A 12,773-nucleotide genomic window follows, 5' to 3' on the forward strand; every position below is an offset into this window, starting at 1 on the left:
GATCTTGGAGCGTCCGATGCAGATTACGTCGCTGAATTTGGTCTTTTACATCTAGGTCCGCAAAAAATGAAATAGGTGCATATAGTATGTAGTAGTATGTAGCATATAGTAAATCTCCCAGAGGGGCACGTAAAGTATACATGAAAATATCAACCCAGGGTCAATTTCGTTCGTTGAGCTTCTTTCTTATTTTTGCTGGTAACTAGCCACATATCAGAAAGCCAAAAGAGGCTATGGGGACAAGATTAGACCCAGGGTCACCCTTGTTCCGAAGCAAATGGAGAAAGTACTAGACTGCACGCAAAAGTAAATCTTTGGGTATTTTACACGCACATGAAACATTTACAAATGCTTAGAACAACTATAGAGTTCACCGGCAAAGAATAGAGATTAAGAGTACGTCTAAGGGTAATTTTGTTATAATAATAAAACAATTTGTCAACGATTATGCAAAGAGATAAATAAATATTACAATGTAATGGGAAAATAAATAGTAAGAATATTGAGTTTCTTTTGTGTTTCGTAATAAAAATATAAAAGGTAGCTACAAAATGGTCTAAAAAAAGTGGGAAAGGTAACATCTGACGATTTGAAGACTACTACAAAGTACAAAATTTTCACCGTGGCGAAACCTTAGTGGTGTCACGGAAGGACAGCCACTATCTAATCCACCCAACCTTATCTCCAAGACTTGTTAGGAGTTTTATACTTGGAGGCATGGACAGGTGACTAGTTTTAAATTTTGAGGGAATGGCTTCGACGAAGGAAAATATTTCAAATGTAGCAACAACTAATTGAATAAAACCAAAACTATGTCTGATCCATTGATTCTCGACCTCGAGCGCACGCACACGCACACACGTGAAAAGTCAATGCGGGATATTGCGACTATGCTATATTCATCCGCCACCACGGAACTAAATGGGGTTCTAGTTATTGAAAAAATTTATTCGATCGTGGTCAGTTTGTTTTCTGCTCTGGTCTGGTGCAGTGGGACAGTGTGCCATGTGAGTATAATTGCATCATGAAACGAATTAAATGTTCATAGTTTTTCCATGAAACGATTTTATAATTTTCAATAAAAAATGAAACGATTTTGAAACTATTCTGAAACGATTTTATAACAATTTTGAAAAAAAAGGTTGAAGCAATTTGATACGATTTTCAGATAGATAGATAGATGTGCATATTTTACATGGCTAGCCTCACAAATATCGAGGGATATACCCTGTCTATTATTTCCAGGAGGGGCCATGGCGTAGATGAAGAGTCCTAGAGTATTTAATGCTCATTTTGAGCTAAGACCCAATTAGAGCCCGCGCTCACTAGACAACTCCCGGCAACATCCAACGGCCCACACAGTGTGCCATCTTCCCAATTTCCCTCACATGGCTTGGGTTAACCCGGGGCTATGGTAACATTCACTCGCCCATGTTGAATCGCCGTCAAGAGGAATCGAACCCTGGTCTCCCGCACAGAGTACGAGAGCTATAACCACTAATCTACGGCGCCAAAGTATCAAATGTAATAATACAATGCTTAAAGGTGCAGGACGCATTATTTAAACGAATTTTGAAATGAATGAACTAATTAAAAACCAATTAAATTTGTGAAACAAAAAATTTTCTTTTCTTTAAAAAGTTGCCATATTCGTTTTAAAATGACAAGAAAACCTATATATGAGGCTTTAAAGTTGCTGTATTTTAATCTAATGTGGCGTAAAAAAATTTATATAAAGCTTTAAAGTTTCCATATTTCATTCTACAATGTAGAGAAAACATCCCTGCGAAGTTTTAAAGTTGCCATATTTATTAAGTGATGTAATGAAGTAAACCACCATGTAGATGTGGCCTGGGAACACCTTAGATCAATTACCATTTTTCTATCACTGTTCTTCGTTCTTAAGTTCTTAAAATGCTATCTAAAACAGCATTTTTATTGCTGCTTTTCGTTCTTAAGTTTTTAAAATGCGATCTAAAAAAGCTTTTCTATCGCGGTTTTTCGTTCTCAAGTTCTTAAAATGTGATCTGTAAAACCCTTTCTATCGCCGTTCTTCGTTCTTAAACTTTTAAAATGCGATCTAAAAAGCTTTTTCTATTGCCATTCTTCGTTCTTAAACTTTTAAAACACGATCTAAAAAAGCATTTCTATCGCCCCTTAAAATATTCAAGTCACAATTTTATCATTTTCTTCACAAAGTGGTTCCCAAAAATGGCATTCTGATTCGCAAATTGCAAATTACGAACTGCTAATTCGAACCCTGGCAAGTTTTATCAAAGTTTATGGCCAAGAGTTTCAACCTATAAGTAGGAATAAAACGTTTCTTTCTTTCTTTTATTTAAGTTGTTTTTAGTTTAATATCCAAAAAATGACAATAAAACAATTAAAATATTGTAGTATTGTGCTTATATATAAAGCTTGAATTATACAATCACAAATACTCTACTGAACAGAACATAAACATAACGTATTATTTTAATATTTGAAATAATTAGGGGATAATTGTGGCGCCGTAGATTAGTGGTTATAGCTTTCGTACTCTGTGCGGGAGACCAGGGTTCGATTCCTCTTGACGGCGATTCAACATGGGCGAGTGAATGTTACCATAGCCCCGGGTTAACCCAAGCCATGTGAGGGAAATTGGGGAGATGGCACACTGTGTGGGCCGTTGGATGTTGCCGGGAGTTGTCTAGTAGAGCGTGGGCCCTACTAATTGGGTCTGCGTAGCTCAAAATGGGCATTAAATACTCTAGGACTCTCCATCTAAGCCATGGCCCCTCCTGGAAATAATAGACAGGGTATATCCCTCGATATTTGTGAGGCTAGCCATGTAAAATATGCACATCTATCTATCTATCTCTAGCAGCAAATATAAACAAATTGAATAAATAGACTTCCAAAAAAAAAGAGAAAAAAAAAGGTCAACTATAAGAGTTGCAAAGCTTAATTTAATCATGACTACACATTGTGCTTTTTTCGTATTTTCGCTAATTTGAAAAAGCTTTCGCAAACATAAGAAAACATTAATTAATCACACGCCTAAACAAATTTGCGCCTGTAGAGGGAAGTATTTCGTACGCTTCTCTAGAAATCGTCTGTCACACTTTAACCTTATTTTTTTGCGCAGATAAAAATGCTCTTGACACATGTCACACAATTTCTTTATCACATATTAATAAATTTAACACCATTTTAATGTCATGTTGATAAAATAACAGGTTTTGTGCAAATGTTTTGCTTTTTCCAAATTTTTAATTTTCTGGTTGATATTGTGAATGTGCAAACGTTTACTCAAATACAATTGTGGAGATCACGTCTGATTACTTGGTCTGCCAATTTAGTGAAAATTGTACATTGAATGTTGTCTCCCTTATGTAAAACTAAAGAAAAAGAATTAGTTAATTATTCCCAATTATAAAATTGAGTTATTTTATTATAGCAAATACACATGTATGAAGGTTATTTTCGACCAATTCGTCCACTGTGGCCGGTATAAATTGATTGTGCATGAGTGGAGATGGAAGATAAACAGAACTGCAAGAGTAACCTTTATCCATTTCTGAGAACAATGACAGCTCCATCAAGCTCTTACAACAAAGATTTCTTGGTTCAAAATTTCAATAACTCATCATCTTCTGACTACCAGAGGAGGTAACGTTTGTGGTTAAATTTTTGTTGTTGTTGTTGTTGTATTGTGATTAAATTTTGGTACTTATTTTGATACACTTAACTTTTGCAATAAAACAGTTTTTAATAAAATTATACATATTAACATGAAGCGCACATAGCACCAAATTCTTATTGAATGAACACATACCTCTAATTTTTAAGGACAACAATTTCCTGTTATTTTGTTATGCTAAGTTTGACTGAAAAGTGGTGAGGCAAGGTGTTAAGATGTTATTTAAAATATAAAGCTTATTGCCTTGTAGATTTAATAGGACACAGCTTCATGGTAAACGAAAGTGTGCATCTGAAAGGTACGAAGTTTAGATTACATACAGGAATATGTTTTATTTACTCTTTGTTAATATAACTTAATTTTTTCATGACGCAGCTGACCCTAATTTTGTAATACTTTGTAATACTTGGACAAAATTTGTTGTCTATTTAAATGCTTTATTTATGACAAAAGTTTTCTGGTCATTTAAATCTTTGTAATGGTTGTTACAAGCATTCTTTCAGGCTTATCATGCCTCCTGGAAACTCACTGTGGACTTTTTATTCCACTAAAAGTAGACTTTTTAATCACTTTTTCCTCAAATTTTCTTATTTCTTATTGTTTCAAAATGCATTTCATATTTCTTTCTTTACACATGCGATAAGAATATACTTCAAAATTTCTCAATTGCTTTGGAAAAAATGAAAATTTTTTCAAAACTCCTAATTAAAAGTCCTTAAATATTCTCTTGGTAGCCTTATCTCTGTTTTACCAGGCCTTTGTAATGTGTGTTGGGTATTATATGGTAATTTATGCCATTCTATTGCCATTCAAAACCTGTCCAATGTATTTTTTCAAAATGTCCAACAAATTTTGATGCAAACAGTTATTATGTCTGGTAACTAAGTGCTAATTAAGTAAACACAAAATTGCATTTATAGTTTATTATATTCTAATTTCCAAAGCTGCTTTAATTAAAGGTTAAACTCTGATCTAATAAATGAAATAATTGAGTAGTGAAAAATTACTTTACAAATTTGTGTTTTTTTAACGTGACTCTTTTTTTTTTCTGTGGAAAGTTTATCATTTCTTGAACATGATAGTTTAGTAGGCGAAGTTTCGGGAGATCCTTCTCCCATCATCAGGCAAAGTAATGGTTCCATTTCAATTTCAGTGTATTGTAAACCAACACACACTGACCAGTACCTTAACTTCGAATCAAACCATCAGAGATCTTGCAAAGAAAGTGTCGTATCTTCATTACTGAATCGTGCCAACAGTGTTGTCAGTGACAAACAGGAGAGGAAAGAAGAAATTCGACGTGTGTACGTAGGCAAAAAAAAAGAAAGTTTAAGCAACGAATACAAGAAAATATGCGCCCAGTGAGAAACGGAGATGTGAAGAAAAACAAAATTGCGGACCACAGCTGGAGCAGAAGTCATCAGTTTAATTGGGATGAAAAGAAAATCATTGACAGAGAATCCAGAACAACGGCCAGGAAGATTAAAGAAACCATCAACAGTGTAGCACGTAACAAACACATAAACAGCATCTCGTATCAACTTCCTGAGATTTGGTTACCAGCCCTACAGAAGAAGTAGTTACCTACATCTAGGTCTGAAAATGTTAATTACCGTAATTAACTGTAATTATCAGCTCCTTTCTGATTGGTTAATTTTTATGAATTTCAATCCTCTGCAATTATATAAATACGCTCCCATCATCTGGCAAAGTAAAATGATGTTGAGACGTCGCCTACTAAACTATCATGTTCAAAAAATGATAAACTTTCCACAGTAATATGAATACTGAACAGACAAACCGAAATAATATCTTCAATAATATCTATTTTTTTCTATTGCTTTTCAAAGTCAATGCTCTTATATTTAATGTGACGTAATTTGTGACAATTTTTTAAGAGGCGAGACATTACAGTATATACAGTTCTTAATTACACTTGTGAAATACATTCATCACAGTATTAGATTTCTATGTGATGTGTAGTTGTGGTGCAGTAAACTGTGGCAATTCTTTCCCAAAAAAAAAACGATAACTGATTTGAGAGGATTCAGGTGATTTAGAGGAAATCAAAGCAGTATTTATCATCACATATCCTGGTGTGAGTCACAATGGGTTTAATACATAATTTTTAAATTGTTTTTGCATTCGCATTTGAGAGCTCATAATGACTTGGTTTACTAAGTGAATATACTATACTACAGGGTTCGAATTAGCAGTTCGCAATTCGCAATTTGCGAATCGAAATGCCATTTTTGCGAATCACTTTGCGAAGAAAATGATAAAATTGCGAATTGAATATTTTTAGGTGGCGTTAGAAATGCTTTTTTAGATCGCATTTTGAAAACTTAAGAATGAAGAACGGCGATAGGAAAGGTTTTTAGATCATGGTTCAAAATATTAACATGAAGCAATTTTTTTCCTGGATTTGAAAGGAACTCGCTATCCTATTGTGTTTTTGAATAAAAGCAATTATTTTTGCAAATTGAGCGTACGCGCACACTTTAATCTGGACAGTACTGTAAACAGTATTTTACTGCATGACTCATGTTTGAAACAAACATATTTTTTGTAAAAGCGACTTTAATCAGTATACTGTATTTAACTTGCATTTTAATGTTCACAAAAACTGGTTAAGAACCTCTGAAACATTAATTACATTTTGAATATTTTTTTACAGCATGCTGTAAAAATAAACTTATTTCATTTTTGCAACATTATTTTGGCTATCACAGACAGGAAAGTTAAAACTGAGAGAGTCGCTAGTTCAGACGCTCAATTCTTGTGTTTGGGGTTAACGAGTTTAAACGTCCCCCACTTGTCTCCAACAAAAAAGTAATAACGCAGGAAAAAGTAAAGCTTGCAATACAAATTCTCGTCGATAATGAACAAGCCAATGGTAATTGATCTATGGTGTTCCCAGGCCACATCTAGATTGTGGTTTACTTCGTTACAGAGTGCCAAAAATTTTGCGAACCGACTTTACTTTTCTAATTCGAACCCTGTACTAAAAGTGAATTATTTGATCCCTGTATAAATATATTTTACCTCTCCAACTGACCTACCAATGATGTAAGCATTTGTAGGCCATGAAATAGATAATGAATTGCATTTGTCTGACAGTTAACTTAAATATTCTGCTGTTCTATAAAATATCCTTATACAATTAACTGTCTCTTTTAGTTTGTTCCATCCTGTGACAAAACAACAAATAACAGAAGCAAGAATTGCATCTTCCATGCAAAGGTTAAGTTTACTCAATGATGACAATTCTGCTGCAGTACCAAACACAAACAGGTGTGTATTGAAACTGAGTTTTCGCTGGCTTTAATTTTTTTTTCTGGAAATGCACTAATAGTATATTATTATACACATTAAAAACACTTCTTTGATTCAGTGCATTTATCAGATGTTTCACAAAACTTGAATAACTTTGAATAACGTTTATTAATATTATTTTAGAAATTCTGATGAAGGATTTTTTGAAGACAGCGAGAAGTATGATTTCAACATTGAGTCAGATGAAGAAGATCTGTCAAGTGAATCAAACAGGTAAAGAAAAAAATTTGATTGCATTGCAATAAACTGGACTCCTGGAAATGCTTTACATATTTTTTTAATTTTTGAAGAGATTGTGTATGTAACACTGTTGCTTTAATAGCGATTTTGACAGCTCAGCTTCCAAAGTCAAAAGTACTATTAATTCTTCTATTACTACAAATTACTCTTTATTGGATTATAAAGTTGTGACTCAATCAATTAAATGTGCTATTGATAGCACATTAAACATGCCAAGTATTGTAAGAGGTTATAACCAATGTAGTATTTCCTGAAAAAGCCTAAGATACACAGACAAGTAGACTTACAGAAGTACTGTATTAATTTAACTGATTTTACCCAACTGTATTATTTTGGATATTTTGCTCTTATGCTTAATAATGTTAGATGTTTTTATTTTTTAGTCCTTCTGAACTTCCTGGATTTAGACTTGCCCCAGGTGTGTTAAAGCATCTAAAAGAGAATACGCGAGATATTTTACCAAAACATGTTTTTGATTCAGTGTGAGTAAAATGATTTTTTAACTCTGAAAAAATATGTATCTTTGTTATTTTAGCTGATGCATTGAATTCATTTATTTAGAAATACAAATTATTTGGCAGTCATACCTTACACACCACCTACCGATATTCGTATAAATTTCCATAAGAAGAAAGACGCAACTAATGAAAAACAAGAATCAGAAATTGCGGTATTTGTTTTATATGATGATTGAATTAGCATGTGTTTTTTCATGCTTTTTAGTATTGTAAAAAGCCAAGAGAAGTGGGTTAATAAAAAGTTTTTCGCTACTAAAGATTTCTATTTTAATAATTCAGTGCACTTTCCTTTAAACTTCATTAAGGTAGAGGTTACTTCACTACCAGAAAAATGACAAATCCAATTTGACTTTGGGCACAATCGTTAAGAAAAAAACATCTAGTAGAGATCTTAAAAATTTTATTTGCAATGTAAATAATAAAAAACAAAAGATATTATACTGAACTTAATTCTGTATGCATTAGAAAGGTTGATTATAAGCTATTAAATTTTATTTCAGAGTGCTACTGTTGGTGTATCTCCAAAAGTGATTTCTGAAAATGACAATGAGTAAGTTTGAAGTGTTACTGTATGTATTAAAGAAGTGAATGGTATTAAACCTATCCATGATAAATTTCTCCCTGATAAAATTCTCCCTGATAAATAACTTTAAAGAGCTCTTTTTGGTCCCAAGATATAAACATTTGACAGTTTTTCCATAAATTATGTTGGTGCCATAAATATTTTAGGCCCATGTAAAGAAACAACATGAAAACACATGGTTTCAGAAATGATATCTATTTACTTGTTCAAGGCTCCTGAAATTTTTGCTGATTTCTTTTTTTAATTTTACACTTATATATTGCTGAAGTTTAAATGTGTACCTTTTTTAGGTCTAGAATTATGAGTATAGGATCTACTTGGTTGGTCCACTATTTCGTCATCATTTTTTCAGAATAGCTAAATCTAGTTGTCTGTGACAGGACCTCTTTTATAAAAAAAGTTTAATATGAAGCTTTACAAAATAACTTTAATTTGTGAACCCCGTAAATAAAAAACTGAACAATTAGTATTAAGTACAGAAATATTTCTAAATGCTGATACATAGCCAAGGGTTCTTATATGTGAGTATTTATTTCAGGATGTTTGCAGCATGGGAAGAGATTGAGGATGTTGACATGATCAGTTGATGAATTAGCTTGTTTAAGTTCTAGACAAAATTATTCTTTATTATCAAGGTCTTGAATGATTTGCAGGCAACAGGAAGGCTGCAGAGTTATTGCTGATGCTACAGCTAGCAACAAAATGCAATGTAACCAAGTACATAAGACATGGAAGTGATAGAGACATGCTTGAAACTTGAGCAAGACATTTTGCCACTTATTATAAAAGGAGTTAAAATATTCTAGTGATTTCTAATATTCTAATTTATGTTTTTGTAGAATAAAGTTACACAGAAAAAAGACAATACTTTTAAAAAAATATGCAATATATAGCAGCATTGAACCTGTACCGAAATTTTTTAAACTATTCTTTTGTTGTACTTACAATATGGCTTCCTTTATAGACTACCATTGAAGTAGATGTCATTGTATTTTTCAAATCATGTTTTTACTTTGTTTCTAATTTACAGCTAGTGATAAATTATGACCTTAATAAGATCCATGTTACTGCGCAGTCGTAAATTAACACCAATTCAGGACTGTGTTGTATGTGGCTTGAGGTTGCAATCAACGTTACAAGAACCTCAACGACAAAGACTTGTTTTGCTTGGTACGGGTTGGGGAAGTTATAGTGTATTAAAGAGTATAAATAAAAAACTTTTCGATGTGATAGTTGTCAGTCCAAGGAACCATTTTTTATTTACACCTTTGTTAAATAGCACAACTGTAGGCACTTTAGAGTTTCGCAGCATTATTGAACCGGTGCGAAACTCAAAGTTTCGAGATGATCATCATTTTCAGCTATCTCAGGCAGTGGGTTTGAAACCAGATGAAAACATTGTGGTCTGTAAAGCAGAACTTACCAATGAGGAATATGAATTAAAATATGACAAGTTAGTTATCGGTGTTGGTGCAACTAGTAATACATTTGGTATCCCTGGAGTAAAAGAAAATGCTTTTTTTATGAAAGAAATTTCTGATGCAAGAAAAGTAAGGGATAGAATAATTTCTAACTTTGAGTTAAGTTTATATCCGAATGTGAGCAAAGAAGAACAAGAAAGGTTGCTGCATTTTGTAATAGTTGGTGGTGGCCCTACTGGTGTTGAATTTGGTGCTGAACTATATGATTTTATTACGCAAGATGTAACACGGTTATTTCCAGAAGAGAAACAATATGTTAAAGTAACTCTTGGTAAGAATAGCACCTTTTTACTGAATGTAATTAATGCTTATATCTTGAGATAGATTTTGTGATTATATTTCTGTTTTTATTTTTAAACATTATTTTTATTTTTAAACATTATTTTTGTTTTTCTAGTACTAATTTTTCCCAAACATCAATATTTTTAGTTGAGGGACAGTCATTGTTACCAAGCTTTGATCAACGGTTAAGGGATTTTGCTGAACGTAAGATCAAACAGAGGCAGAATTTTAACATTTCTAAAGATTTTGTCGTTGAAGTTGGTGAGGGTTATGTGAAATTGAAATCTGGTGACGTCATTCCCACTGGACTTGTTCTTTGGTCAACTGGCCTTGCGCCAAGACCATTTATAGGTACCTTTTAGTTTATTGCAAAAGATTTTTCCAATCAGTTTTCTTAGTTTTAGTATGGCTTTTAAAAGAAGCTTATGTTGGCACTCTTTCTGAGATCTTCCCAATTCTCAAATTTTTAAAGTTTTTTAAAACTCATCAAATCATCTCTAAAAGTAGATTTTTTAATAACGCTCTCACCAAAATCTCTTTAATTTTAGTTATGCATTTTATTTCAGCCTTTTAGTTGCTACATAAATTGTTGTCTATTCCTGCTATTACCTTTTCTCCTCAAATATTTCTTTCAAAAAATATAAAAATATACTCAAATCAACTCAATTTTTTGATGAAAATAGCAGCATCCCAAAAAGGTTGAAAATGTTTATTAAAAGTGAAAAAGGTAAAAAAATTTAGGTGTCCATTCTGAAAAATTTTGTTGACTAAAAAACTAATTTAAAGGCAAGAACCTCCTGTTCTAATAAGCATCCAAATCTAGCATCTTAACTGTCTTTTTAGAATCTCTTGATCTACCAAAAAGTAAAAGCAAGCAACTTTTAGTTGATGGACATTTGAGAGTTCAAGGTTATGATAATATATACGCCATAGGTGATTGTTCTTATATTGAGGATAATCCATTACCCTGTACAGCTCAAGTTGCTGAAAGAGAAGGTAGGCTGGGTTATTAGTGCTGAATTGCATTTACATGTCTTTCTTTGATTGAGCATATTCTAATATCCTAATCTTGTGGGACAATTATTATTATTTTTCCTGGTGTTGACATGTCACTTTGATAAAACGGTTTTTTATCTCCTGTTGTTGAAAGAAATTTTGAGTCAATGATATAATTTCAGTAGCGGGAGGCAATATAAAGCACAGTGTCAGCAGGCATGTCTATTATACGATAATATTTGTTCAGCTGTTTTTCTTCTCCCCTTGTACTTAGTTAAATTATACTCATATCATTTCTGTTGAATATTTGAATTTTCTAACATTTATTTCCTCCTTTTAGGATTCCTGTTGAATATTTGAATTTTTTAACATGTTTTTTTACCTTCTTGTAGGAAGATTTGTAGCAGATTTTCTTGCTAAACAGATAACTCACGACGCTACTTCCATAAAAGCTTTCGCGTGGGCTGACATGGGAATGTTAGCTTACATAGGCGATTACAAAGCTGTTGCTAATCTGCCATCGCAATATGGCAAACTCACTGGATTTAAAACATGGTTGCTATGGAGATCAGTATACATGACAAAGCTTGGGAGTTGGAGGAACCGCATGCAAGTGCCATATGATTGGGCAAGAACATTTTTCTTTGGTCGAGATACCTCCAGGTTCTAGCACTGTTATGTTACGTTAAGAAATTCCATGAGTACGCTATCAGATCTTTTAATAAAAATTAGAATGGACTGATGCATAATTCATACAGTCTCGTATGCATACCTGGGGGCACTGTGGCATGTATTAAATTTTTTTGGATAACACAAAGATTCTTATTGATGAATATCGATGATTAGTGCATGTAGCAATTTCATCAAAAGGCTCAGGATGGAATCACGCAGGGGAAAGTTCCTGCACTAGACAGATATACAATATACATACATATACACACATATATGTATATATATAAATAGTTTTTATTTCAATAATACATTTTATGAGTGATTTACGCCTTAATATCCTTTCACTATCTTGGATAAGAATTTATACATGTTTGTGATACTATTTATTATTTCAGTTTAGTTATTATTTTAGTTTTTATTGTTTTTTGTCATGCTGAGCTTGATAATATCATTTGAAAATACATACATATATATATATATATAAACATTTAGATATATACATATAGCTTTTTATGTACTTGTGTACGTACTGGTTAATAGACTATAAATGCTGAAGAATGTTTAACTATGGCTTCTTACAACGTATGATTTGTTTGAATGTTACTTTTGTATCTATGCATTATGATGTTCTAAGCATAAACAATCATCTTTTACTAGAGTTCACAACAAATGTTTACCGTTCAACTAAATATAAGTATTCATGTAAATAAGTTCAAATTATCAAACATAGGAAAAAACATGCATACAATTTAAAAAAAAAAAATTTTACTGGCTCCCGAGGCATTCCAGGTTTAGCTTATTATGCAGAATCATGACATCATTAGTTTGATGTTGGTATGAATGATAATCAGGATAACTAAGTATTAATAATAATGCAAATATGTTCAGAATATCAAACTCGATAGGTAAAAGCATGTCGACATCACCACAAACCTTAACAAACCCTTAGGGGAGCATCTCATTTTTTCTAATACATGACATCA

General features: G+C 32.5%; 2 protein-coding genes across 2 annotated transcripts; both read left to right on the plus strand.

Moving 5' to 3' along the window:
* The first annotated feature begins 894 nt into the window (after window positions 1–894).
* On the plus strand, window positions 895–9,268 carry LOC130656197 (uncharacterized). Its single transcript, XM_057459025.1, has 9 exons — window positions 895–1,007; window positions 3,440–3,651; window positions 3,933–3,980; window positions 6,863–6,976; window positions 7,142–7,231; window positions 7,642–7,740; window positions 7,820–7,928; window positions 8,277–8,326; window positions 8,898–9,268. Exons 2-9 carry the CDS (start codon window positions 3,518–3,520, stop codon window positions 8,944–8,946), a joined length of 693 nt encoding a protein of 230 aa, XP_057315008.1. The 5' UTR covers window positions 895–1,007; window positions 3,440–3,517; the 3' UTR covers window positions 8,947–9,268.
* A 134-nt stretch (window positions 9,269–9,402) lies between these two features.
* On the plus strand, window positions 9,403–12,112 carry LOC130656192 (probable NADH dehydrogenase). The gene is made up of 4 exons (XM_057459020.1): window positions 9,403–10,111; window positions 10,270–10,473; window positions 10,966–11,118; window positions 11,511–12,112. The coding sequence occupies exons 1-4, from the start codon at window positions 9,403–9,405 to the stop codon at window positions 11,786–11,788; spliced, it is 1,344 nt and encodes a 447-aa protein (XP_057315003.1). The 3' UTR covers window positions 11,789–12,112.
* The last annotated feature ends 661 nt before the right edge of the window (window positions 12,113–12,773 follow it).

The sequence above is a fragment of the Hydractinia symbiolongicarpus genome, chromosome 9 (genome assembly GCF_029227915.1).
Source record: "Hydractinia symbiolongicarpus strain clone_291-10 chromosome 9, HSymV2.1, whole genome shotgun sequence".
NCBI lineage: Eukaryota > Metazoa > Cnidaria > Hydrozoa > Anthoathecata > Hydractiniidae > Hydractinia > Hydractinia symbiolongicarpus.

What these genes read in the sequence shown, in the direction of transcription:
- LOC130656192 (XM_057459020.1), top strand. Translation starts at nt 9,403, where the DNA reads ATGACCTTAATAAGATCCATGTTACTGCGCAGTCGTAAATTAACACCA. An exon ending in TGCGCCAAGACCATTTATAG is followed by an intron (nt 10,474 to 10,965) that starts GTACCTTTTAGT and finishes CTGTCTTTTTAG; the next exon opens with AATCTCTTGATCTACCAAAA. An exon ending in TCAAGTTGCTGAAAGAGAAG is followed by an intron (nt 11,119 to 11,510) that starts GTAGGCTGGGTT and finishes ACCTTCTTGTAG; the next exon opens with GAAGATTTGTAGCAGATTTT.
- LOC130656197 (XM_057459025.1), top strand. Translation starts at nt 3,518, where the DNA reads ATGGAAGATAAACAGAACTGCAAGAGTAACCTTTATCCATTTCTGAGA. An exon ending in GCAGTACCAAACACAAACAG is followed by an intron (nt 6,977 to 7,141) that starts GTGTGTATTGAA and finishes ATATTATTTTAG; the next exon opens with AAATTCTGATGAAGGATTTT. An exon ending in AAACATGTTTTTGATTCAGT is followed by an intron (nt 7,741 to 7,819) that starts GTGAGTAAAATG and finishes TCATTTATTTAG; the next exon opens with AAATACAAATTATTTGGCAG.